Source organism: Pituophis catenifer, unplaced genomic scaffold (assembly GCF_029215685.1).
Source record: "Pituophis catenifer annectens isolate HBS135680 unplaced genomic scaffold, rPitCat1.0.hap2 SCAF_16, whole genome shotgun sequence".
Taxonomy (NCBI): domain Eukaryota; kingdom Metazoa; phylum Chordata; class Lepidosauria; order Squamata; family Colubridae; genus Pituophis; species Pituophis catenifer.
The window spans coordinates 16,801,120-16,826,312 of record NW_027256896.1 but is presented as its reverse complement, the minus strand read 5'-3'; the positions used below and the strand labels follow the sequence as shown (position 1 = coordinate 16,826,312).

The window sequence follows — 25,193 nt, the reverse complement described above, 5'->3', positions numbered from 1 at the left end:
CTGAGTTGCCTGATCGGCAGAGAGTTGCCTGATCGGCAGAGAGGGGACCGGCTGGCGGCCCCCAGGGGGAGAGCCTTCTCTGTGGGGGCACCTACGATCTGGAACGAGCTCCCCCCGGAGATACGGAGGATCCCGGCTCTGCGCACCTTCCGTCGCACGCTTAAAACGTTTTTATTTCATCAAGCTGGCCTGGCCTAAATCATCTCCTCTTTTAAATTTAAATTTTAAACATAAATTTTTAATCTGTTTAATTATGGGGTATTTTAAAATTCAGCCTAAATTATTTAATCTGTTTTAATTTATTTTAGATTTTGTATTTCCTGTGTTTTATCTTCTGGCTGTTCACCGCCCTGAGTCCTTCGGGAGAAGGGCGGTATAGAAATTTAATAAAATAAATAAATAAAATAAAATTTTTAAAAGAGCCTCTCTGACGATCCCAGCTGAGTTGCCTGATCGCCGGAGGTTTTTCAAAGCATTAGAAAAAATGCTTTGAAAAGGTTTTTTTTAAAAAAAAAAAGTTGGCCACGCCCACCGTCACATTACCCCACCCCACCCCACCAAGCCACGTCCACAGAACCGGTAGTAACTAATTTTACATTTCACCCCTGCCTCTTTGTATCCTCACCTCGATGCACTGCTTGATCCAGAAATGGTTCCCCATGGCTTCCCAGTTTTGAGAACAGGTGATATACAGCAGCCGCTCGTAGACCCGTCGCTTCATGGAGCTGTCGAAGACCTCGAAAAATTTAGCTCTGATGAGAGGCTGGGTGCATCGGAGGCCAGAGAGAAAGGCTGGCTCGAGTTTGGCGGTCAGCTCGCTCCCCGAAAGGTTTTCATCCCTAAGAAGAAACAAAGGGAGGAGGAATTTAAGTTACTCCTGGTTGTTTTGTTTTTTAGCAGTTGTCTCAGAAGCTTCCGGGTTGAAAGGATTAGCCGGTGACATTACGGTTGCCCTGAGGATGCTGAGTCGGGGGCTCCTTTCATGTCCCTAACAGGAGCTGGAGGGAAGGACAGGAGCTCAACCCCATCCCAAGGCAGCCGTCGGGTCTCGAACGTGGACTTGCTAACTTCCTGCCCAGTGTTCCAACCACTCGAGCCACCCCGCTCCACTCCTGGTAGTAAAGGTTTAAAAATAATTAGGGGAGAGACATGGAATAAGTTCACCTGCAGGAGTCGGCTAACGAGAAAGCTCTTCCTGGACATGACAGGAAGTCCTTGACTTATGGCCATAATGGAACCTGGTCATGAGAGTCGCAAAGCGGGTCACTCACGTGACTGGCTGGATTTCATGAGCTATTTCTGTGGCAGTCATTAAGCAAACGCTGTGGTCGTAAAGGGAACACAGCGGTCATTAAATGAACCCATGGGGCGTTTTTGCAGGAAACTGGATTCTCAGCAAAGGCGTTATAAATCACGATTATGTGGTTATGAGCCTCGGTGGCGCAGTGGTTAGAGTGCAGCACTGCAGGCTCCTTCTGCTGACTGCGGGCTGATTGCAATTTGGCAGTTCGAATCTCGCCAGGTTCAAGGTTGACTCAGCCTTTCAACCTTCCGAGGGCGGTAAAATGAGGACCCAGATTGTTGGGGGCAAGAGGCTGACTCTTTACACCAGTTAGAGAGGGGTGTAAAAGCACTGTGAAGCGGTATATAAGTCTGCTATTGCTTAGGAAGGAAGGAAGGAAGGAAGGAAGGAAGGAAGGAAGGAAGGAAGGAAGGAAGGAAGGAAAGAAGGAAGGAAGCCGTGGTGGCACAGTGGGAACAAGAGCTAAAACCTTAAAAGGGACCGGAAAAGGTTCCCCTCGCACATATGTGCTAATCGTTCCTGACTCTAGGGGGCGATGCTCATCTCCATTTCAAAGCCGAAGAGCCAGTGCTGTCGGAAGACGTCTCCATGGTCATGTGGCCGGCATGACTCAATGCCAAAGGCGCACGGAACGCTGTTCCCTTCCCGCCAAAGGTGGTCCCTATTTTTCTACTTGCATTTTTTACGTATTTTCGAACTGCTAGGTTGGCAGAAGCTGGGACAAGTCACGGGAGCTCACCCCATTACTCGGCACCAGGGATTCGAACCTCTGAACTGCCGACCGTCTTAGCCACTGAGCCACCGCGTCCCCAGCTAAAACCTTGGGGAACTGCAAAATTGATCGCCGCAACTGTCCCCAATCCCTAGGCCTTTTGACTTCAAAAGATGAATGATGCCTTCTTAAGGTCACACGTGGCGCAAATTATGAACCGTGGGACTGGGCCGGGGGTTGATTAATTGCTGTAATTTACCTGTAGACGTAGTTAACAAGGTCTAAGAACTGAGCGTTTAATTCAAGGTCCTCGGGAAAACGTTTTTCAATGTAGGTCATCATTTTTACCAGCAGAATGGACTTCTCGCGCAGCGTTGGAATCTGTTTGGGGGTGGGGGAAAAGAGAGAGAGGGGGAAAAATGTTCATTTTCTTCATTTTTTTTCCTCAGCTTTGTCCTCATCAAAAGAACAGCTGCCGGTAAACTTAGCTCACTTTTGAAATCATCTCTTAGTCAAACGCACAGGTTAATCCTCAAGTTACGACCGTAATTGGGACCAGAGCTTCCATTCTGTTGGCTAAGGGAGTCGTGCCTGGTTTTATGACCAGTCTGGCTCATGGTTGTTAAGCAAATCACTGCGGTTTATTCACTGTTAAGTGAATTTCGTTGTATGGGTATACTGTGTTTACATGTACGATGGCAATAAAATTATTATTATTATGTGATACCGGGGAAGAGAGGAGACAGGTTGTATGTACTTCTGGGGAGGTCTCTCATCACTTTTAATAATCGCTAAGCCATCAGTCGTAAATTAAGGACTACCTATATCATCTGTATCAATACTGGCTTTCAGTATTAGCTGGCTAATACCTTACCAATACTGGCTAAGGTGGAACTAGAACTCACTGTCTCCTGGTGACTGGCCTAAACTCACCCAGCTGGCTTTCTTGGCTAAGGCAAAACTAGAACTCACCGTCTCCTAGTGATTAGCCTAAAGTCACCCAGCCAGCTTTCATGCCTAAGGCGGGACTAAAATTCACCATTTCTGGTGATTGGCCCAAAGTCACCCAGCTGGCTTTCTTGGCTAAGGAGGAACTATAATTCACTATCTCCTGGTGATTGGCCCAAAATCACCCAGCCGTCTTCCTTGGCTAAGGAGGGACTATAATTCACTATCTCCTGGTGACTGGCCTAAATTCACCCAGCTGGCTTTCTTGGCTAAGGCAAAACTAGAACTCACCATCTCCTGGTGATGAGCCTAAAGTCCCGTAGCCAACTTTCATGCCTAAGGTGGGACTAGAATTCACTATCTCCTGGTGATTCACCCAAAGTCACCCAGCTGGCTTTCATGCCTAATGTGGAACTATAATTCATCATCTCCCTCTTTCTAGTCAGGTGCCTTAACCATAAGGCCAGGTTCAAGTCTATTCTTCCCCTCTCCATATTCCCGCTAGGTTACCTGGTTAGCCGCCATGGACGAGCTGTTTTTGACCCACTCTTCCACAATTTTGACCACGGCACGCAGGATTTTGGCATCGCTCGATTTTTCAATCAGCGAGGTGAGGATGCCCTGAATGAAGTTCTTCCTCATCTCCATGCTCATCATAGCCAGACGAGTCTTCACTAAGTCCAAACTCAGCATAACCAACTCGCTGGTGCCAGCTGCAAACACAATCAAGATAGCAACCAGGATTGAGTATGGTTCAACCAACAGGCCGTGGTTTAAGGCGTGATTCAGTGCCTTAAATCTGGCTTAACACGATGAAGGTACAGAACCCTTGAATCCTACCCTCAAAACGACGCTATAGAGCACTGCACACCAAAACAACTAGACACAAGGACAGTTTTTCCCCGAATGCCATCACTCTGCTAAACAAATAATTCCCTCAACACTGTCAAACTATACACTAAGTCTGCATTACTATTACTATTAGTCTTCTCATCGTTCATATCACCCATCTCCTCCCACTTATGACTGCATGACTGTAACCTTGTTGCTCGTATCCTTACGATTTATATTGACTGTTTCCTAGTATGATTTGATTGCTTATTTGTTCCCTATGATTGTCATTATTATTTTATTATTATTATTTATTTGATTTATATACCACCCTACTCCCGAAGGACTCAGGGCGGTGAACAGCCAAACAGTAAAAATACATAGATACAAAATTTAAAAACAAAGTAAAATCGAATGAAACAATTTGGCCCAGACAAATTAAAACACCCCAACCATTTAAAAACCAATTAAAATTTGCATAATTAAAAAAAGGGAAAAGATTAGGCCAGGCCCGCTTGGTGGAATAAAAAGGTCTTAAGAGCGCGGCGGAAAGTGCGCAGATCCGGGATCCTCCGTATCTCCGGGGGGAGCTCGTTCCAAATAGTAAGTGCCCCCACAGAGAAGGCTCTCCCCCTGGGGGCCGCCAGTCAACATTGTTTGGCCGACGGCACCCGGAGGAACCCCTCTCTATGGGAGCGTACTGGTTGGTGGGAGGCTATTGGTGGTAGCAGGCGGTCCCGTAAATAACCAGGTCCTGAGCCATCATTAAGTGTTGTACCTTATGATTCTTGACGAATGTATCTTTTCTTTTATGTACACTGAGAGCAAATGCACCAAGACAAATTCCCTGTGTGTCCAATCACACTTGGCCAATAAAGAATTCTATTCTATTCTATTCTATTCTATTCTATTCTATTCTATTCTATTCTATTCTATTTCTAATTCTAATTCTAATTATTTATTATTTATTTATTCAAGGAATTTATACGGACTTCCACCTTACACAGGCAGCTTACAGCATTAATGTCCATCCATGTCATGGATGTCCCAAAGGTGCTTTTTCAAGAAACAACTGAACTTTCTTTGTTTTTTTTTTCTTGGAGACGTTTCACTTCTCATCCTTAAGAAGCTTCTTGGATGAGAAGCGAAACGTCTTCGAGGAAAAATACAGTCCAGTTGCCTTTTCAAAAAGCAGCTTTGGGACTTGCAGCATTAAGAATCCACCACGTAAAACTCCCAAAAAATGACCACCACTCAACAGCGGCCACAAATACAATATCACACTAGCCACTTGATCGAATCTGTAAGAGGGGATATTTCTGGATCTGCCCAATCTTCTTTTCATGAATAGTTCACCTGAACAAGTTTTCTCAGCTTTCCAAAACAAGAGATGATAGCTATGAAAATCAAATCCTTGCCCCAAAACCAGCCAAACTCTCCATTTTAAGGATCAAAATTGCTCCAGCATGAACCTCAACAGATGATGAGGGGGCTAAAACGTATGATGAACGGTTGCAGGAACTGGGCATGGCTAGTCTAGTGAAGAGAAGGACAGGGGAGACAGGATAGCAGTCTTCCAGTATTTGAGGGGCTGCAACAGAGAGGAAGGGGTCAAGCTATTTTCCAAAGCACCTGAAGGCCAGACAAGGAATAATGGATGGAAACTGACCAAGGAGAGATTCAACCTGGAAATAAGGAGAAATTTTCTGATGGGGAGAACAATCAACCGATGGAACAGAAGTTGCCTTTGGAAGTTATGGGAACTTTGTCACTGGAGGCTTTCAAGAAGAGACTGGACTGCCATCTGTCACAGATGCCGTAGGGTTAAATGCTTGGGCAGGGGGTTGGACTAGATGACCTGCAAGGTCCCTTCCAACTCTGTTAATCTGTTATCTGTTACTTACCTGTATTGGCTTCCACGGTTCCTGACTGAGTCTGCTGGTTCAAATGCTCCCTCACCATCTTCTGCAGGGATCTCATGAAGACCGAAATAAGCCTATCGATATAACTCGGATTATTGCTGCAGGCAGATTTGAGGATCATTAAAGTACCTAAAAAGATATAAAGGAAACAGAACCGGGCGTTATTGGGAGAATAAGAACAGGATCGAACCCGTCTGCCTTGAACTGGCCTCAACTAAGGCTATTCTGAAAGGGATAAGAGAGGTTAGATGAGAGGTGTCCAAACATGTCCACTTTAAGACTTATGGACTTCAACTCCCAGAATTCCCCAGCCAGCATGAGCCCTAACTCATGAAAGTACAGTCACTTTACATCAGAGGGATCCAACCTTCGTTCATTTTAAGAATTAGGAACTTCAACTCCCAGAGTTCCCCAGCCAACTCTTGTACCTTTAGATCAGAGGTGTCCGACCTTGGCAACTTTAAGATCTGTGGACTTCAACTCCCAGAATTCCCCAGCCAGCACGAACCCTAACTCATTAAAATACACTCACTTTACATCAGAGGTGTCCAAACATGTCCACTGTAAGACTTATGGACTTTTAACTCCCAGAATTCCCCAGCCAGCACGAACCCTAACTCATTAAAATACAGTACCTTTACGTCAGAGGTATCCATCCTTCGTCCATTTTAAGACTTAGGAACTTCAACTCCCAGAATTCCCAAGCCAGCATGAACCACAATTTATTAAAATACACTAGCTTTCCATTAGAGATGTCCAACCTTGGCCACTTTAAGACCTGTGGACTTCAACTCCCAGAAGTCAATTTGTTTTAACTTTGAACAGTGACTAAATGAATGGTTGCAAATCAACAGTTACTTGTAATTCTTTCCGCAAAAGGGCCTAAGAAATAATATCTTAAAAAGGGCCGTGTATTAGCTCAGGGACGCAGTGGCTCAGTGGCTAAGACGCTGAGCTTGTCGATCGAAAGGTTGGCAATTCAGCGGTTTGAATCCCTAGTGCCGTGTAACGGGGTGAGCTCCCGTTCCTTGTCCCAGCTTCTGCCAACCTAGCAGTTCGAAAGCAGGTAAAAATTGCAAGTAGAAAAATAGGGACCACCTTTGGTGGGAAGGTAAGAGCGTTCCGTGCACCTTTGGCGTTTAGTCATGCCGGCCACATGACCACGGAGACGTCTTCGGACAGCGCTGGCTCTTTGGCTTTGAAACTGAGATGAGCACTGCCCCCTAGAGTCGGGAACGACTAGCGCATATGTGCGAGGGGAACCTTTACCTTTACCTTATTAGCTCTGAAGGGAAGGGAGAGGGGGAGGAGGAAGAGAGACCCCATGGAAACTAATCAAGGAGAGATTCAACGTAGAGATTAGGAGAAATTTCCTGACAGTTAGAATAATTAATCAGTGGAACGGCTCGCCTTCAAAACTTGTGGGTGCTCCATCACCGGAGATTTTTAAGAAGAGGCTGGACATCCATTTGTCTGAAATGGTAGAAGGTCTCCTGTTTGAGCAGGGGGAAGACCTCCGAGGTCCCTTCCAGCAAATTCTTAAGTCTATTTTGAATGGCCAGCAAAAGAAAAATAAAAAAACTATAGAAAGTTCTCTCCTTCACAGTTCTCCAAATATTAATATAAATGAAATCAGGCCTTTTTTTTTTGTTTGTTTTGTTTTGTTCCTGATTACGTGCTCAATCGTAACGATGCGATCAGTCAAAGGGCTTACCAAAAAGTTGAGAAGGGTTCGCGCTGGTAGCTTTTTCATAGTTGGTAAGTCCTTCGTAAATAACCTTCCCAACAGCCGCGTAGAGGCATTCCAGTTCTTCGTATTTGGAGGCCACGCTTGAAGTACCTACACAAGAGTAGACAGAGTGTGAGAGAGATTCCCATGCTGAACGGGATTGTTCAACTTTTAGCAAGTGGGATGTGTGTTTTCTCTCTTTTTTCTCTCTTATTTATTTATAGCCCACCTTTTCTTAGTTGTACAAATAACTCAAGGCAGAGAACATAACCCAGCGCATTCTTCCTCCTGCCATTTTCCCCACAACCACGTTCCCCACAACAATGCGATCCAGCGAGATCCGGCCATAAATGGTGTGAATGAGTTTTAATGTTTTTAATAATTTTTAAATGTTTTCTATAATGATTTTAAATGCATTGTGAGCCGCCCTGAGTCTTCGGAGAGGGGCGGCATACAAATTGAATTAATAAAATAAAATAAAATAAAATAAATAAATAAATAAATAAATAAATAAATAAATAAATAATAAGCAACAACCCTGTGAGGTGGGTTGGGTTGGGCTGAGTAGAGAGGGACTGGTCCAAAGTCACCCAGCTGGCTAGCATGGCTAAGGCGGGACTAGAACTCACTGCCTCCTGGTCATTGGCTCAAACTCACCCAGCTGACTTGCATGGCTAAGGCGGGACTAGAACTCACTGCCTCCTGGTGATTGGCTCAAACTCATCCAGCTGACTTGCATGGCTAAGGCGGGACTAGAACTCACTGCCTCCTGGTGATTGGCTCAAACTCATCCAGCTGGCTTGCATGGCTAAGGCGGGACTAGAACTCACTGCCTCCTGGTGATTGGCTCAAACTCATCCAGCTGGCTTTCATGCCTAAGGCGGGACTAGAACTCACTGCCTCCTGGTGATCGGCTCAAACTCATCCAGCTGACTTGCACGGCTAAGGCAGGACTAGAACTCACTGCCTCCTGGTGATCGGCTCAAACTCACCCAGCTGGCTTGCATGGCTAAAGCGGGACTAGAACTCTCTGCCTCCTGGTGATCGGCTCAAACTCACCCAGCTGGCTTGCATGGCTAAGGCAGGACTAGAACTCACTGCCTCCTGGTGATCGGCTCAAACTCACCCAGCTGGCTTGCATGGCTAAAGCGGGACTAGAACTCTCTGCCTCCTGGTGATCGGCTCAAACTCACCCAGCTGGCTTGCATGGCTAAGGCAGGACTAGAACTCACTGCCTCCTGGTGATCTGACAGGTTCTGGAGAACCGGTAGCAGAAATTTTGAGCAGTTCGGAGAACTGGCAAATACCACCTCCGGCTGGCCCCAGGAATGGGGTGAGAATGGAGATTTTGCAATATCCTTCCCCTGGAGTGGGGAGGGAATGGGGATTTTGCAGTATCCTTCCCCTGGAGTGGGGAGGGAATGGGGATATTGCAGTATCCTTCCCCTGCCACACCCACCAAGCCACGGCCACAGAACCGGTAGTAAAAAAATTTGGATTTCACCACTGATGAGGCCTCTCCCCAGGCAAGAATTGGCCAAAGGGAATGTATTCACTTCTCTCCGTCTTATCGAAAGTCCTTCTTTACACCTAATTTCCCTTCCTTGTCTTATTAATACAACCATGTTCAACAACTGAGAAAACGACACTTTCAAAGCTGAGCGGGTGGGGAAAAAACCCCGGTAATTGCAAAAAAAAGACATTAAATTTATGACATGCATTTTCTTGAGCCAAAGTAATAACTGCCACAGGTTATTAAGTTTTTATGCCACCGGATAATGATGTATTTTCTAGTGGTTACCTAGTTCCGCTTATTTTTAATTTTTTTTTTTTTTAATTTCAATTGGGGGGATGCGAGTGCAACTTTCAAAAAAATAAAATGAAATAAAAAGAAGTCCGTAACAGAAAGCACAACAGAGAAAGGCGACACGAGAGAAATGTTCTGCCCTTGAATTTTGGTCTCCCATTTTCAACAGGGTGGATTTGATTCAAATCAAGTCGATTTAAATCGTGATTTAAATCACTAGCAAAAAGGCTTGATTTAAATCAATTCAAGTTACCATATTTTTCGTAGTATAAGACACACTTCCCCCCTCCCCAAAGAGGGTGAAAATTTGGGTGCATCTTATACACCAATTGTAGCCTCGCCCACCAGCCGGCCCCCACCCTTTGGCCTCTGCCTCCCAGCAATTTACCTCCTTGCAGCAAACAGCCCGTTTCAGCTTCAGCACAGCCTGATTAGCACAAGAAGCTGGGATTGGCTTTTCAACCATCAGCTGTTTCAGTGACTGGCATTGCCTATTGCAGCGCAGGCCTCCACTGCTTGCTGTTTGCTGCAAGGAGGCAAATTGCTGGGAGGCAGATTTTTTTTTCCTTGCGCTAATCAGGCTGTGCTAAAAATGAAACTGAAATTGAAACCGGTTGTTTGCTGCGAGGAGACAAATTGCTGGGAGGCAGAGGCAGATTTTTTTTTTCTTGTTTTCCTCCCTAAAAAAGGTAGGTGCGTCTCATAGTCCGGAGAGATTTATACTCCGAAAAATACGGTAAATCATAATTTTTAAAGAGCAAGTAATCTCCGTCCCGCAGAGGCTCCTTCTCTGACTCACCGAGAGTCCCAATATTGCAGAATATACAGCCACATGCTCCATAACTAAGCTCCATTTCATGCTGAATAAACTGAATTATGAATGTATCTTAAATAGAAAACTATCTTTAGATAGAGTTTTACTCCGAAAGCATTTTATTAAAATAAATTAATCAAGAGCCTTGATGGTGCAGGGGTTTAGTGCACCCTGTTATTAACACAGCTGCCTGCAATTTCTGCTGGTTCGAATCTCTCCAAGGCTCAAGGTTGACTCAGCCTTCCATCCTTTCTAAGGTAGGTGAAATGAGGACCCAGTTTGTGGGGGCAATAAGCTGACTTTGTATAAAATATACAAAAGAATGAAGGCTATTGCTTAACGCATTGTAAGCCGCCCTGAGTCTCCGGAGAAGGGCGGCATATAAATCAAATTAAAAAAAAAAAATTGATAAAAATAAAAAAAAACCGATTTAAATTTTTAAAAAATCCGATTTTTTTAATTTTTTTTTTTTTTAAAAAGTCATTGATTTTTATCCACCCTGGTTTTCGAGGAGGACCCACGAAAGGCCGCTTCCATTCCCGGCGGCCATTACGTACTTGGTTCGGTGGGGAAGTTGCTCATTAAGCGAGAAAGGAGCGTGTGGACGGCTCGCAAGACCTTGGTGTTTCCACAGGTCATGCAGGACGCGATCCCACGCTGAAGTGGTTTGAAGCTGCTCAGGATCACCGAAGACTGGAGGACGGTGAGCAGGAAACTGAGGACTTCCAAGCCGGTGCAGATGTTGGCGAAGTTGGCTTGATTGGGCTGCTCCTGGAAACAAAACGTGGGCGTGAAAAAGAAGATTTGAAGGCACAACCGCCAAAATTCACCTGCGTGGACCATCTATTCTGAGCTGCTTAGAAGAAGAACGAAGTTCCCATCAGACACCTCAATGCTGAACTCAAGAAATAATTCTCTGGAAACTCAACCTTTTTAAAAGAGTTGCTTGCATTGGAGGATTTATTTATTTAGCGTATGGTTTGGTCACACACAGTATTAAAACACTTCATTTTTATAGGTTAAAAACAATTAAAACAATAAAAAAAAGCAGTAAGAAAAGTAAGTCACACGTGCCTCCTGGGTGGTGCTAAATGAGTAACAGACGGACTGGTAGCCAGACATCCGCGAGGATCTCCTGGCTTCACACGGTCCTTTTAAGGACCTTTTAAGTTCCAAAAAAACTAGCAGAAATAACAGAAATAACAAATACCAATGCTAAAATGCATTGGAGGAGACAAAAAAAAAAAGACAAGCAACTAACATCAATATCCCGTATCTGGGCCTAGCTTTGCTGCCTCGCTGTTCCTTTCCCATTCGCAGGCCGTCGACTTCTCATCCCACGAGTCCAGAACGGGGACGAGCGTTCATTATTTGAGACGATAAATCAATCCCATTAAGCCCAACGTTTTCCAAGTCGTGACATCGAATTAAATTGGCAATTAAAAGACGCCAACGTGACATTTCAAGAACGCTCGCTTTCCATCCGCAAACAGCCCTTCGCAACCGATTTGGTTTCCTCCATAATTTTTTTTTAAAAAAACAAACATACACCGCAGGACAACCCATAATAACAAAAACCAAGGTGCTTTATGAAGCACTTAATTACTCTGATTAGCTCTTTCAAAAAGCCACCGCTCACAAACTTACCACGGTCATTAGAAGCTTATCAAACCACTGCAGTTTTAGCTCCGATTTTGGCCACATGTCCGGTCGTAAAGCTGTCTTCAGAAGGTTAACGCAGCGTCGAGAGAGCACTTCTCCTGGAGAGCCGGCGGTGTTTGAGTTGTCATTTACCTAGCAATTAACCAGAATAATTACCCGGTGGCAAATATTTGTCATCATCATCTTTTAGAGCTCATTAATATTTTAAGGCCATCATCCCTCCCGCGTACGCAGGAATGGCAATTTTGCTTCTCCAAACAGACCTGGAGATGACTGATTAAAGGATAAATGGCCTTCAATCCTTCCGGTAAATTTCTTCTGGATGCAGAAATGAGGTTTTAGAAACCTCCACCCTACCCTGAAAATCAGGCTTGTCAGATGCTACATCTTTTTTATCCTGCTCTACGGAGTGGAGAGTTGGTCTCTGGACAGAAAAACCACTTGAAGAAACTAGAAGCATTTGAAATGCGGATTTACAGGCGGCTGTTACGTATATACACCGGGTTGACAAAATCAGAAATGAGGAGGTGATAAGCCGCGTGGGAAAGCCAAGGGAAATCATCAAAGCCATAAAAAAGCGAAAGTGAGAATATTTCGGACATTGTGATGCGACACCCGGAAAAATACGGCATCCTTCACTTCATCCTCCAGGGAAAGATTGAAGGCAAACGAGGTCCAGGCAGAAGAAGAATTATCATGGCTTCAAAATCTAAGGGACCGGTTTGGACAAAACTCAGTAGCACTTTTTCATGCGGGAGGTAGGGCTTATATTACCAGCATCCTGAAAAATCATGCTAGGGCTTATTTTCTGGTTGGGTCTTATTTTCGGGGAAACAGGGTAGGTTGGATCTCTCCTTGATAAGCTTCCATCCATTACTTCTTATCCTGTCCTTTGTAGAGGCAGTGCAATTCAAGGTATTGGTTACCACCTTTAAAGCGCTCCATGGCACAGGACCCGGGTACCTTCGAGACCGTCTTCTGCCACCAATAGCCTCCCACCGACCAGTCCATTCCCACAGAGAGGGTCTCCTCAGGGTGCCATCGGCCAAGTTATGTCGGCTGGCGACACCCAGGGGGAGGGCCTTCTCTGTGGGAGCCCCAACCCTGTGGAATGAACTGCCCCCGGAAATACGTAAGATCTCCGACCTCCGGGTGTTCCGCTGCGCACTGAAGACCCTGTTGTTCCGCCAGGCAGGGCTGTCAATATAATAATTTTAAATTGGGGTATTTTAATTTTTGGGGTTTTAAATCGGTCAAATCTATTTAATTATTTTAATTTTTAATTATTGTTGTGTCTTGTGTTTTTAAATTGGCTGTACACCGCCCTGAGTCCTTCGGGAGAAGGGCGGTATAGAAATAAAATTATTATTATTATTATTATTTGTAGAGGCACAGCCTTTCCACTTTTGATGAACAAGATCTCCTCGGATATTGTCTCAGCCCTCGCAAAGTTGCAATTCACCCGGAGTTAAGTTGCCTTAAGCACATATCCACCCAGATGGTGGCAATGCTAGTGGATTCTGGTTTCTCTTTCTCCGCATTAGGGTCAAGAAAAGGCTCCCTTCAATGGAGGCAAAGAAACCGACTTTCTGACACTAAGCAAGCCAAACCGCGTTCGCTTCAGAAGAGCACACCGTACCTGGCAGGCAATTCTAATCAGGAAATTGATCACCGTGTCGGTATGTTGCTTATCGATAGACTTGGAGAAGAGAGCATCCGCACCGGAAAGAGACTGGCTCCGTCCGAACACCTGAGAACACAGAGGGCATGGAAAGGGTTAGCCAGGTGTTACAACAGCCTACGAGTACAGGGAAACCGCACAGCACAAATTAGAATAAACCCACAATCCAAGGTGCTCTAAATATGTCAACAGGCACACGGAGTCCTTCGATTCCTCTGCATTTCTTGGCTCCTTATTTTGAGGATTGTTGAGTTTTACAGTTGATTATTTCCCCCCCCCTTTTTTTTTTTAGTGTTTTTTAATCAACAGTTTGGTCTACTGGTGAAGGAATCAGGCTAGAAACCAGGAGACGGTGAGTTCTAGTTCTGCTTTAGGAATGAAAGCCGGCTGAGTGATTTTGGATCAATCGCTAGGAGAGGGTGAGCTCTAGTTCTGCCTTAGACAGGAAAGCTGGCAGGTGACTTTGGACCAATCACCAGGAGATGGTGAGTTCTAGTCCTGCCTTAGGCACGAAAGCCGGCTTAATGATTTTGGATCAATCACTAGGAGATGGTGAGCTCTAGTTCCACCTTAGGCATGAAAGCTGGAGGGTGACTTTGGACCAATCACCAGGAAACGGTGAGTTCTAATCTTGCCTTAGGCATGAGAGCCAGCTGGGTAACTTTGGGCCAATCACCAGGAGAAAGTGAGTTCTAGTCCAGCCTTAGGCATGAAAGCCGGCTGAGTGATTTTGAATCAATCACTAGGAGATGGTGAGTTCTAGTCTCGTTTTAGGCATGAGAGCCAGCTGGGTGACTTTGGGCCAATCACCAGGAGACTGGGAATTCTAGTCCTGCCCTAGGCACGAAAGCCGGCTGAGTGATTTTGAATCAATCACTAGGAGACGGCGAGTTCTAGTCCCACCTTAGGCATGAGAACCGGCTGGGTAATTTTTGGCCAGTGACTCTCTCTCTCTGCCCAACCCACCTCACAGGGCTGTTTTTGCAGAGAAAAACAGCAGGAGGAAGGAGCATTAGCTATGTTTGAGTTATTCATAAAAATAATCAATATGGGATTAACAATAAATACAAGAAATAAAAGTGCTCTCGATTCCCTCGGAAGGAAAAGCAGCGCAAGCCACAAGGGGATAAAAGAAACGAGGGACGGGAACCCCAAACCCCAAATCCTTACTGTACTGATTCCTCCGGTCGCCGTTCGGAACCGCTTCACTTCCTGACCGGAATCCACCGACAGTCCTCTTTTCACCACCGACGAGGCAGTACTCACGCCCTCGCCACTGGCCCCCGGGTCCATGTCTGAGTCCGGCTTTTGGGGGGAGGGGGAGGGGGGGAAAGAAAGGGAGAAAGCAGAGGCTCAGGGATCAGAAATTGCCCCCTTTCTGTTGTGACCCAGCTCCCCAAACACGACAAACCCTCTGAAGTTAACTCAAAGATTCCTTTATTAGGAGCGCCAACATCCCCAGTAAAAAGTTTCTCTCTCAACACAGGCTAACAAGTCTGTCCAGCCAGAAGATGAATAGTTGTCTGCCATATCTATTCATCTCCGGCCCCTGCCTTTTATCCCCAGAGCTAGGGTGGGGCTCTGCTACAAATAGTGGTTCTTCCGTCCCAAGGACCGGCCCATAGATTTCCACTGCTCTCCTCTCCTCTGCCTTCTGTGCATTCGCGTGTCAGGCACTGGACCCAGCTGTTCCTCCTCTTCCTCATCAGCCACCTCCAGACCTGGGGGCTGTTGACTCTCCATCTGAGGGCTGACGGACGGCCCAGACTCCGCCTCTGTCTCTCTCTCTCTCTGCCACCTCCATTCCCTCTTCCCCCTCTGAGCTCTCGGGTTGCCTTGATGCTGACCCTGACTCCCGCTCCTCCTCCTGCTCCTCTAATTCAGCTGCTGGAGAGCCCGGCAGCCGACAGACTACAACGCATTCCCCCGATTCTCGCAGGCAGCTTCCCCCCGAGGGGTTTACCTGCTGATCTTTGATCCGTTGCAATTCCCACTTGATGATCACTTCGGCTAGGTCCACCGCCAGCTTCCTCTGCTCGATGGTCACGCTGGGAGTGAAGCCCAACCTCTGCATGGCGCTGACCATGTGCTGCACTAAGTGGTGTCTCACCGGGTAGTACACCTGCAAAAGCGCGTCGCAGAACAGGCGGCATATAAATAAAAAAAAAATCAAAAAAAAAAATCTGGGTCCTCATTTTACCGCCCTCGAAAGGAAGGAAGGCTGAGTCAACCTTGAGCTAGTCAGGATCGAACTCCTGACAGTGGGCAGAGATAGCCTGCAATTCTGCATTCTAACTACTGCACCACCATGGCTTCCTTCCTTTTTCCCAGTTGCCTCTTGGGGAAAAAAAAACACCTTTGGGACAACTATGAGTTGGATGACCGAGAATCTCCATAGACACCTAGCAAACATGGCCACCATGGCATGTGGTCCTTAAGTTAGTTACCAGTTTCGGTTTTTAATGTGCAACATATCCAGGCAGTTAAAAAGTAACATAGCAGCCCCTGCTTTGCATATCACTGTTATACTACAGTGCAGTGTGAGCTGCACTGGCTCCCGGTGGTCTTCCGGGTGCGATTCAAGATGTTAGTTATCACCTTTAAAGCGCTCCATGGCTTAGGACCTGGGTACCTACGAGACCGTCTTTTGCCACCAATAGCCTCCCACCGACCAGTTCGTTCTCACAGGGAGGGACTACTCAGGGTACCGTCAGTCAAATGATGCCGACTGGCGACTCCCAGGGGGAGGGCCTTCTCTGTGGGGGCTCCAACCCTTTGGAATGAACTGCCCCCGGAGATACGGAATATCCCTGATCTCCGTGCTTTCCGCCGTGCCCTCAAGACCCTGATGTTCCAACAGGCGGGGCTAAACATACGAACCTGTGAATGATTTTTTTTAAAAAATGTTATCTAATTCTGGGTTTTTATTTAATTGACCAAACTAAGTAATAATTTTAATTAGCAATTTTATGATGTTTGTGTTGTCTATATTTTTCTTGACTGTACACCGCCTTGAGTCCTACGGGAGAAAGGCGGTATAGAAATATAATAAATAAATAAATAAATAAATAAATAAATAAATAAATAAATAAATAAATAAATAAATAAATAAATAAATAAATAAATAAGTAAGTAAGTAAGTAAGTAAGTAAGTAAATAAGTAAGTAAGTAAGTAAGTAAGTAAATAAGTAAGTAAGTAAATAAGTAAGTAAGTAAATAAGTAAGTAAGTAAGTAAATAAGTAAATAAGTAAGTAAGTAAGTAAGTAAATAAGTAAGAAAGTAAATAAGTAAGTAAGTAAGTAAATAAGTAAATAAGTAAGTAAATAAGTAAATAAGTAAGTAAGTAAATAAGTAAGTAAGTAAATAAGTAAGTAAGTAAGTAAGTAAGTAAGTAAGTAAGTAAATAAGTAAGTAAGTAAATAAGTAAGTAAGTAAGTAAATAAGTAAGTAAGTAAATAAGTAAATAAGTAAATAAGTAAATAAGTAAATAAGTAAGTAAGTAAGTAAGTAAGTAAGTAAGTAAATAAGTAAGTAAGTAAATAAGTAAGTAAGTAAGTAAATAAGTAAGTAAGTAAGTAAGTAAGTAAGTAAGTTCATACCTTGAAGTGCTGAACTATCAGGTGCAAGATATGGACCAGCTGAGGCACAGTGTGGCCTTCTTCCACGATGATCTTCCTGGTCCAGTGAGTCAACATCTGGTGGCCGTCCTCCATTCGAGCAGGCACCGCAGGGGTCAAGATAGCCATGGCTTGTCTGACAATGATCCGAGCTTCCATTGCATGAGCCTTCAAGAGACTGTGGAACACCTGAACGGAAGGATAGAAGGGAGACGGTTAGGGGGCTGGAGGCTAAAACAAGAGCGGCCACCTCTTTCTTCGCCCTTGCACGTACCTGCAAGACAATCTTTTTATGGATGGCGAATTTGGCAATGATGTGCGCCAGGAGCAGGTGCCCGCTATATTTGCAGGCTGGGTCCACGCAGGCTTTGGAGAGCAAGCAGGGCCAAGCGAAGGTCATCAGGCGGCGCAGTTTGCTGTTGCGATTCTTGTTGTTGTCGTGTATGTGGTGCGGGGCGTGTTCGACCAGCAAGGTGGCGAACTGCAGGAGGTAAATCCGGAGCGAATCCAGCATGTCGGCTTGCTTTTCAGGATCCAGAACCTGAATCGCCCGAAAGGGGAGGGGAGAGAATTATCCAGAAGCGCATACAGGCAGTCCTCGAACTTACGACCACAACGGAACCCAAAATCTCTGTTGCCATGGGAGACATGGGTTAAAGCTGGGTTTCGCCCCATGTTGCGACCTTTCTGGCTGCGGTTGTTAAGCGAATCAGTGCCGTTGGCTAAGTTAGTGAACCGACCCGGTTGTTAAGCGAACCTGGGTTCCCCCATGGGCAGAGAGAGACAGACATCAACATTCAGACAGACAGAGACAGAGATTAAATACAGATGGATGGACAGACGGACGGACAGACAGACAGACAGACAGAGATTAGACATTGATAGATGGGTGAGTGGATGGATGGACGGACAAACAGGCAGGCAGACAGAGATTATAGGTGGATGGAGAGATGGAGAGACAAAAAGATGATGGATGGATGGAGAGAGAGAAAGAGATGATAGGTGGATGGAGAGAGAGATGATAGGTGGATGGGTGGATGGAGAGAGGAAGATGATGGATGGATGGAGAGAGAGAGAGATGATAGGTGGATGGAGAGAGAGATGATAAGTGGATGGATGGATGGAGAGAGAGATGATGGATGGATGGAGAGAGAGAGATGATGAATGGACAGATAGTAGAAAAATGATGATAGAGACAGACAGACAGTGAATAGATAGCTGATGTATGGATGGATGGACAGATAGATGGTAGAAAAATAATAGATAGAGATAGATAGATAGATAGATAGATAGATAGATAGATAGACAGATGATAGATAGATAATAGATAGATAGATAGATAGATAGATAGATAGATAGATAGATAGAGTAGATAGATTATAGATAGATTAGACAGACAGACAGATGGACAAAAATGGTAGAAAAATGGGAGAGAGAGAGAGAGAGAGAGAGAGATGGAGAGAGGGAAAGAGAGAGATAGGACAGACAGACAGAAGAAAAATTTGGATTGGACTGGATTGGATTGGATGATTAGACAGACAGACAGACAAAACTACCTTTGTTATGAAGACACTGGTGATACTCTCAGGGTTATCTCCTTCGGGATTGGGGGGCCCCAGAAGCTGCTCCCCTTCCCCCTTTTCAAAGCTGTACAGGAAAGCCGGATTCAGAATGTACTGCAGAACCTATCCGCCAAGGGAAAGGAAAAGAAAAGAATGATTTAAAAAAAAAACTGCCCAGGTGTAACCCAGAAGGGAGTCAATGACCTACAATATTAGGAAGACAAAGCCTAAGTAGATCTCAAAAGGACACGAAGATCCGTCTTGAAATTCAATGTCCTTTGCAGGAAAGTTGCATGCAAGCAAGCACAGGCAGCCGTATTGACGAAGAGGCATATTTGAAAAGGAGCCGGATCAATTCCTGACTTTTATTATTGTTTCTCTTCCGTGGGCATAGAATTCTGCCGGAACGAGATCGGCCAATGACAGGTAGTCCTCAATTTACGACCATAATTATTAAATTTGCAGATGACACGACAGTGGTGGGGCTCATTAATAAGAACAATGAGTCTGCTTATAGAAAGGAAGTACAAGGGCTGACATCAAAAAAACCTAAAGAACTTACAATTGACTTCAGGAGGAAGAGAGATGTACATCTACCATTGTACATAAATGGCGAGGAGGTGGAGAGGATGAGTAGTTTTAAATTTCTGGGCATTTATTTCTCAGAGGACCTCTCATGGATTATGAATGCTAACATGCTTGTGAAGAAGGCACAGAAGAATGCTCAGGAAGATAGATCTATCTCAGCATCTCCTCCTGTCCTACTATCGCAGCACCATTGAGAGTGTCCTGACATACGGCATTCTTGCATGGTATGGGAGCAGCTCTGTAGCAGACAAAAAAGCTCTACGGAGAATCATTAAAACTGCCCAGAATATCATTGGACTCCAGCTACCAGCCCTGGACGACATCTTCGAATTTCGCTGTTTGAGAAAGTTGCATAACATTCTCAGAGACTTTTCCCATCCTGCTCACAATCTTTTTGGACTGTTGCCTTCTGGCAGAAGATGCAGAACAATGAAAACTCGGACCGCACGTTTTCTGAATAGTTTTTATCCCAGAGCTATAATTGCACTCAACAATGAACTAAAGGGCCGCCATCCGTGAGCTGTTGGACAGCATGACTTGGTCTGTTGTGTGGATGTTTGGGTGGTTTAGGGGTGGGGAACTTGTGGTGGGTGGAAGTGTGTTTGGGGATTGTTATGTGTGTGGGACCTGGTCTTTGGATGTTAAGTGAATTTCGTTGTATGGGTATACTGTGTATATACGTACAATGACAATAAACTTTATATAATTGTACCTCAGATTTTGGTTACCGAGCCAGACATTTGTGAAGTGACATTCTGCCCCATGTTTTAGGGCTTCCTTGCTACCGTTAAGTGAATCACAGCAGATGTTACATTAGTAACAGTATACTCTGGCTTCCCCATTGACTTTGTTGGTCAAATAGGGGGAACATGTGACCCCGGGATGCTGTAACCGTCATAAATACGAGGCAGTTGCCAAAGCGTCTCAATTTTGATCAGGGGGATGCAACGGTCCCAAAGGTGAAAAACGGGGCGCAAGTATTGGTAGTAGCCTTGGTAGTACAGTGGTCTAAGGCACCCTGTTATTAAGACCAGCTGCCTGCAATTACTGTAGGTTCGAATCTCGCCAAGGCTCACGGTTGACTCAGCCTTCCATCCTTTCTAAGGTAGGTAAAATGAGGACCCAGTTTGTGGGGGCAATAAGCTGACTTTGTATAAATATACAAAAGTATGAAGGCTATTGCTTAACGCATTGTAAGCCGCCCTGAGTCTCCGGAGAAGGGCGGCATATAAATCAAATTAAAAAAAAAAAAAAGTATTGTTTTTTTTTCAATACCATTGTAACTTCGAACAGTCACTAAATGAACTGTTGTAAGTCGAGGACTACCTGTATAAACACTTAAAGGCGGGAACTCCTTGTTGCTGGGGAGCAAGGGAGGCCAAGTTGGCGTTTGCTTTTACCTTGGCTTTCAGTTCATCGCCGAAACCGAGGTCGCTGAAGTCGACAAAGCGGAAAAACAGCGCCCTCTTTTGGGCGATGGTGTAATTTTTGGGGATGTCTTCCTCCATGTACTCCTTCAGGAAGGTCAGGTTGCAGAGGAAGCGGCCGGTGAAGGCACGGAGGAGCTGGAAGAGCAGCTCGATGTCGTTGTAATTTCTCCTGAGGGATGGAAGAGGGAAAAGCCAGAGGTGAAAACATCCCAAGGGTGGGAAAGGGGCCTGTCTCGTTCCTGAGGGGAAAAGAGGAACTGGGGGAAAAGGGAGGGAGGGAGGAAGGGAGGGAGAAGGAAGGAAGGAAGGAAGGAAGGAAGGAAGGGGGGGAGGGAGAGAGAGAGAAGGAAGGGAGGGGGAAGGGAGGGCAGGGGGAGAGCGCGGGAGCGAGGGGGAGGGAGGGAGAAGAAAGGGACTGGCAGGGAAGGAGGAGGGAGGGAGGGAGGGAAGGAAGGAAGGAAGGAAGGAAGGAAGGAAGGAAGGAAGGGGGAAGGGAGGGCAGGGGGAGAGCGCGGGATGGAGGGGGAGGGAGGGAGAAGAAAGGGAGGGGCAGGGAATGTGGGGGGGAGGGGAGGGAGGGAGGGAGGGAGGAAGGAAGGGGGAAGGGAGGGCAGGGGGAGAGCACGGGAGGGAGGGGGACGGAGGGAGAGAGGGGCAGGGAGGGAGGGAGGAGGGAAGGAAGAGGGAGGGAGGGAGGGAGGAGGAAAGGAAGGAAGGAAGGAAGGAAGGAAGGAAGGAAGGAAGGAAGGAAGGAAGGAGAGAGCAGGGTGAGGGAGGGAGGAAGGAAGGAAGGAAGGAATGAAGAAGGGAGGGAGGATGGGGAGAGCAGGGTGAGGGAGGGAGGGCAGGAGGGAGGGAGAAGGAAGGAAGGGAAGGAAGGAAGGAAGGAAGGAAGGAAGAAGGGACGGAGGGAGGGAGAAGGAAGGAAGGGGAAGGGAGGAAGGAAGGGGAGGGAGGGAGGGAGAAGGAAGGGAGGAGAGGAGAGAAGAGGAAAGGAGAGGAGAGGGAGACAGGAGGGAAGGAAAGAAAAGAAGAAGGAGGGAAGAAAGGAAGGAAAGAAGAAAATTAAGGGAAGAGGACCTAACTTTACAGACAGGTTAAGATTTCTAGCCAAGAGAGGCTAGATAATAAATTGATAATAAATTGCTAGATAATAAATTGTAATAAATTGTCTATTATATCTGCTGGTTTGATTTTACAGCCTTTTTTTCTCCCGGTGCCCAAAATAATATCCATTAGAATCCCACCCCACCCCCTTTATTTTTTTTTATTCTACCTCCCTCACCCTCCCCATAAGACCACCTGGGCTGAGATACCCTTCCCTCCGGAGCTTCATCCCATTCCCCTTTGAGTACCCTACGAGAGGGAGTGACCTGCCCTCCGGACGGTTTATCTATCCCCAGAAAAGCCGTGCGCTCCGTTGAATAATCCCCCCCCCCACAAAAGACTCACTTGCAATAATTCAGTAAGCAGTAGGCCAGAAGTTTCGGCTCCTTCCAGTTAGTGGCCGCCATGTTCTCCTTGCGGTGCCTCTCTTGGAAAGTGTCGCTGACCCACACTCGCCTCAGTTGGCTCACCAAGGAATGCTGGCTTGCCAGCCAGCCTTCGTCATTCTTCACGATGATACTGATGATCTGTTGAAGGGAAAAAAAAAAAGAACATGGGAAGGTAAATTGCCTGACCGGCAGGCGATCCGTTAATGTCCATTTAATCTTCTCTCAGTGGTGGTTGACCGAGTCAGCATCTTGCGCCCCCCAACTGACCTCGGAAGGATGGAAGGCTGAGGCAAACGGCAATAGCGCTTAGACTTATATACCGCTTCGCAGTGTGCTTTTACAGCCCCTCTCTAAGCGGTTTACAGAGTCGGCCTCTTGCCCCCAAACAATCTGGGTCCTCATTTTATCCACCTCGGAAGGATGGAAGGATGAGTCAAACTTGAGCCGGTCAGGATCGAACTCCTGGCAGTGGGCAGAGATAGCCTGCAATGCTACATTGTAACAACTGCACCACTATTGGCTTCCTTCCTTCCTTCCTTCCTTCCTTCCTTCCCTCCCTCCCTCCCTCCCCGCCCCTCCCCTTCCCTTCCTTCCTTCCTTTCCTTTCCTTCCTTCCTTTCCTTCCTTCCTTCCCTCCCTCCCTCCCTCCCCACCCTCCCTCCCTCCCCGCCCTCCCTCCCTCCCCGCCCTCCCTTCCTTCCTTCCCTTCCTTCCTTCCTTCCTTCCTTCCTTCCTTCCTTTCCTTCCTTCCTTAGAAATAGCACTACTTCACAGCCCTCTCTAAGCAGTTTACAGAGTCAGCCTCTTGCCCCCAACAATCTGGGTCCTCATTTTACCAACCTCAGAAGGATGGAAGGCTGAGTCAACCTTGAGCCAGTCAGGATCGAACTCCTGGCAGTGGGTAGAGTCAGCTTGAAATTCTGCATTCTAACTATTGTGCCACCACAGCTTCCTTCCTTCCTTCCTTCCTTCTTCCCCTTCCTTCCTTCCTTCCTTCCTTCCTTCCTTCCTTCCTTCCTTCCTTCCTTCCTTCCTAGTGTAGTGATTTGAATCCCACTACTGCTATTGAGCCCAAAAATCTGGGTCCTCATTTTACCCACCTCAGAAGGATGGAAGGCTGAGTCAACCTTGAGCCAGTCAGGATCAAACTCCTGGCAGTGGGTAGAGTCAGCTTGAAATTCTGCATTCTAACCATTGTGCCACCACAGCTTCCTTCCTTCCTTCCTTCCTTCTTCCCTTTTCTTCCTTCCTTCCTTCTCCTTCCTTCCTTCCTTCCTTCCTTCCTTCCTTCCTTCCTTCCTTCCTTCCTAGTGTAGTGATTTGAATCCCACTACTGCTATTGAGCCCAAAAATCCGGGTCCTCATTTTACCCACCTCAGAAGGATGGAAGGCTGAGTCAACCTTGAGCCAATCAAGATCGAACTCCTGGCAGTGGGTAGAGTCAGCTTGAAATTCTGCATTCTAACCATTGTGCCACCACAGCTTCCTTCCTTCCTTCCTTCCTTCCTTCCTTCCTTCCTTCCTTCCTTCTTCCCTTTTCTTCCTTCCTTCCTTCTCCTTCCTTCCTTCCTTCCTTCCTTCCTTCCTTCCTTCCTTCCTAGTGTAGTGATTTGAATCCCACTACTGCTATTGAGCCCAAAAATCCGGGTCCTCATTTTACCCACCTCAGAAGGATGGAAGGCTGAGTCAACCTTGAGCCAATCAAGATCGAACTCCTGGCAGTGGGCAGTGAATTAAGGCTGCAATACTGCAGTCTAACCACTGCGCCACCACTGGGCTCTCTTAAATCCAGCTGGGTACCTTTTATTTAGCATCACGTGTTCAAAAGGGAATAACCGTACCTTAATGGCTTGAAACTGGAGATCGAGCCGCATGGTGCTGGTACTGGGGGAACCGGGCCGAACAGCTGTCTGGGTCCCGCCAGGTAAGAGTAAGGTGATGAAACGGTTGGGATTTGCCGCCAGGACGTCCCGCAAAGGCTTGGCGTCTTTGTGTTTTAAAAAACTCTGGGGTGGGGTGTTTTGTTTTTTTGGGAAAGTGGAGAAGAAGAAAAAAAGAAAAACTGCTTGGTGAGGAGAGCCATCTAACGTTTACGAAAAAAAGGGCCCAAGGCCTCCCATGCTAAACTGCATCTTAACAGGGTTCGCGGTTAAGCCAGTTCTTACCATGAACATCCTGCTCCACTGAGGGTCATTCAAGGTAGCTTCCATCATGAAGAGCTCGACCGTCTGAGACGGATGGCGGGTCAGGAATTTTATCAATGGTTCTCGGAAGGGGCTGCCAGCCTGCAAAGTAGGTTACCAAGGGCAGAGGCTCGGTTAACACGTGAGCCGGCGGAAAGCATGGTTTTTAAGAGGAGGGTGGAAGGGAAGGAGGGAGGGAGGAAAAAGGACAGAGAGAAGAAAGGAGGATAGAGAGGAGGGAAGGAGGGAGGATAGAAGAAAGAGAGAAGAAAGGAGGATAAAGACAAAGGAGGGAGGGAGGGAGGGAGGAAGGGAGAAGAAAGGATAGAGAGAAGGGAAGGAGGAAGGAAAAAGGATACAGGAGAAGGATAGAGAGAAGGGAGGGAGGGAAGGGAGGGAGTGAGAAGAAAGGATAGAGAGAAGGGAAGGAGGAAGATAGGATAGAAAGAAGAAAGGAAGATAGAGAGAAGGGAGGGGAGGAAGGAAAAAGGATACAGGAGGAGGTTAGAGAGAAGGGAGGGAGGGAAGGAAGGGAGAGAGAAGGAAGAATAGAGAGAAGGAAGGGAGGAAAAGAGAAAAGAAAGAAGAAAGGAGGATAGAGAGAACGAAGGAGGAAAAAGGATACAGAAGAAAGGAGGATAGAGAGGAGGGAGGGAGGGAAAGGATAGAAAGAAAGAAGGATAGAGAGAAGGGAGGGGGAGGGAGGAAAAAGGATAGAGAAGGAGGATAGAGAGAAGCGAGGGAGGGAAGGAAGGGAGAGAGAAGAAAGAATAGAGAGGAGGAAGGGAGGAAAAGATGATAGAAAGAAGAAAGGAGGATAGAGGGAAGGGAGGGGAGGGGAGGAAGGAAAAATGATACAGGAGGAAGATAGAGAGAAGGGAGGGAGGGAAGGAAGGGAGAGAGAAGA

The 25,193-nt window shown here is 46.3% G+C and overlaps 1 protein-coding gene across 1 annotated transcript in view; it reads right to left on the bottom strand.

Annotated features, from left to right (window-relative positions):
• TRRAP (transformation/transcription domain associated protein) overlaps positions 1-25,193 on the bottom strand; it is a 98,635-nt gene that overhangs the window by 60,570 nt on the left and 12,872 nt on the right. Inside the window, 17 exon segments of the mRNA XM_070955347.1 lie at positions 626-839; positions 2,275-2,396; positions 3,474-3,676; positions 5,699-5,845; positions 7,431-7,556; positions 10,624-10,837; positions 11,714-11,860; positions 13,368-13,478; positions 14,580-14,714; positions 15,373-15,531; positions 17,010-17,216; positions 17,302-17,568; positions 18,584-18,712; positions 20,578-20,776; positions 22,060-22,241; positions 23,945-24,109; positions 24,269-24,388. Coding sequence (XP_070811448.1) covers positions 626-839; positions 2,275-2,396; positions 3,474-3,676; positions 5,699-5,845; positions 7,431-7,556; positions 10,624-10,837; positions 11,714-11,860; positions 13,368-13,478; positions 14,580-14,714; positions 15,373-15,531; positions 17,010-17,216; positions 17,302-17,568; positions 18,584-18,712; positions 20,578-20,776; positions 22,060-22,241; positions 23,945-24,109; positions 24,269-24,388 — 2,847 coding nt within the window.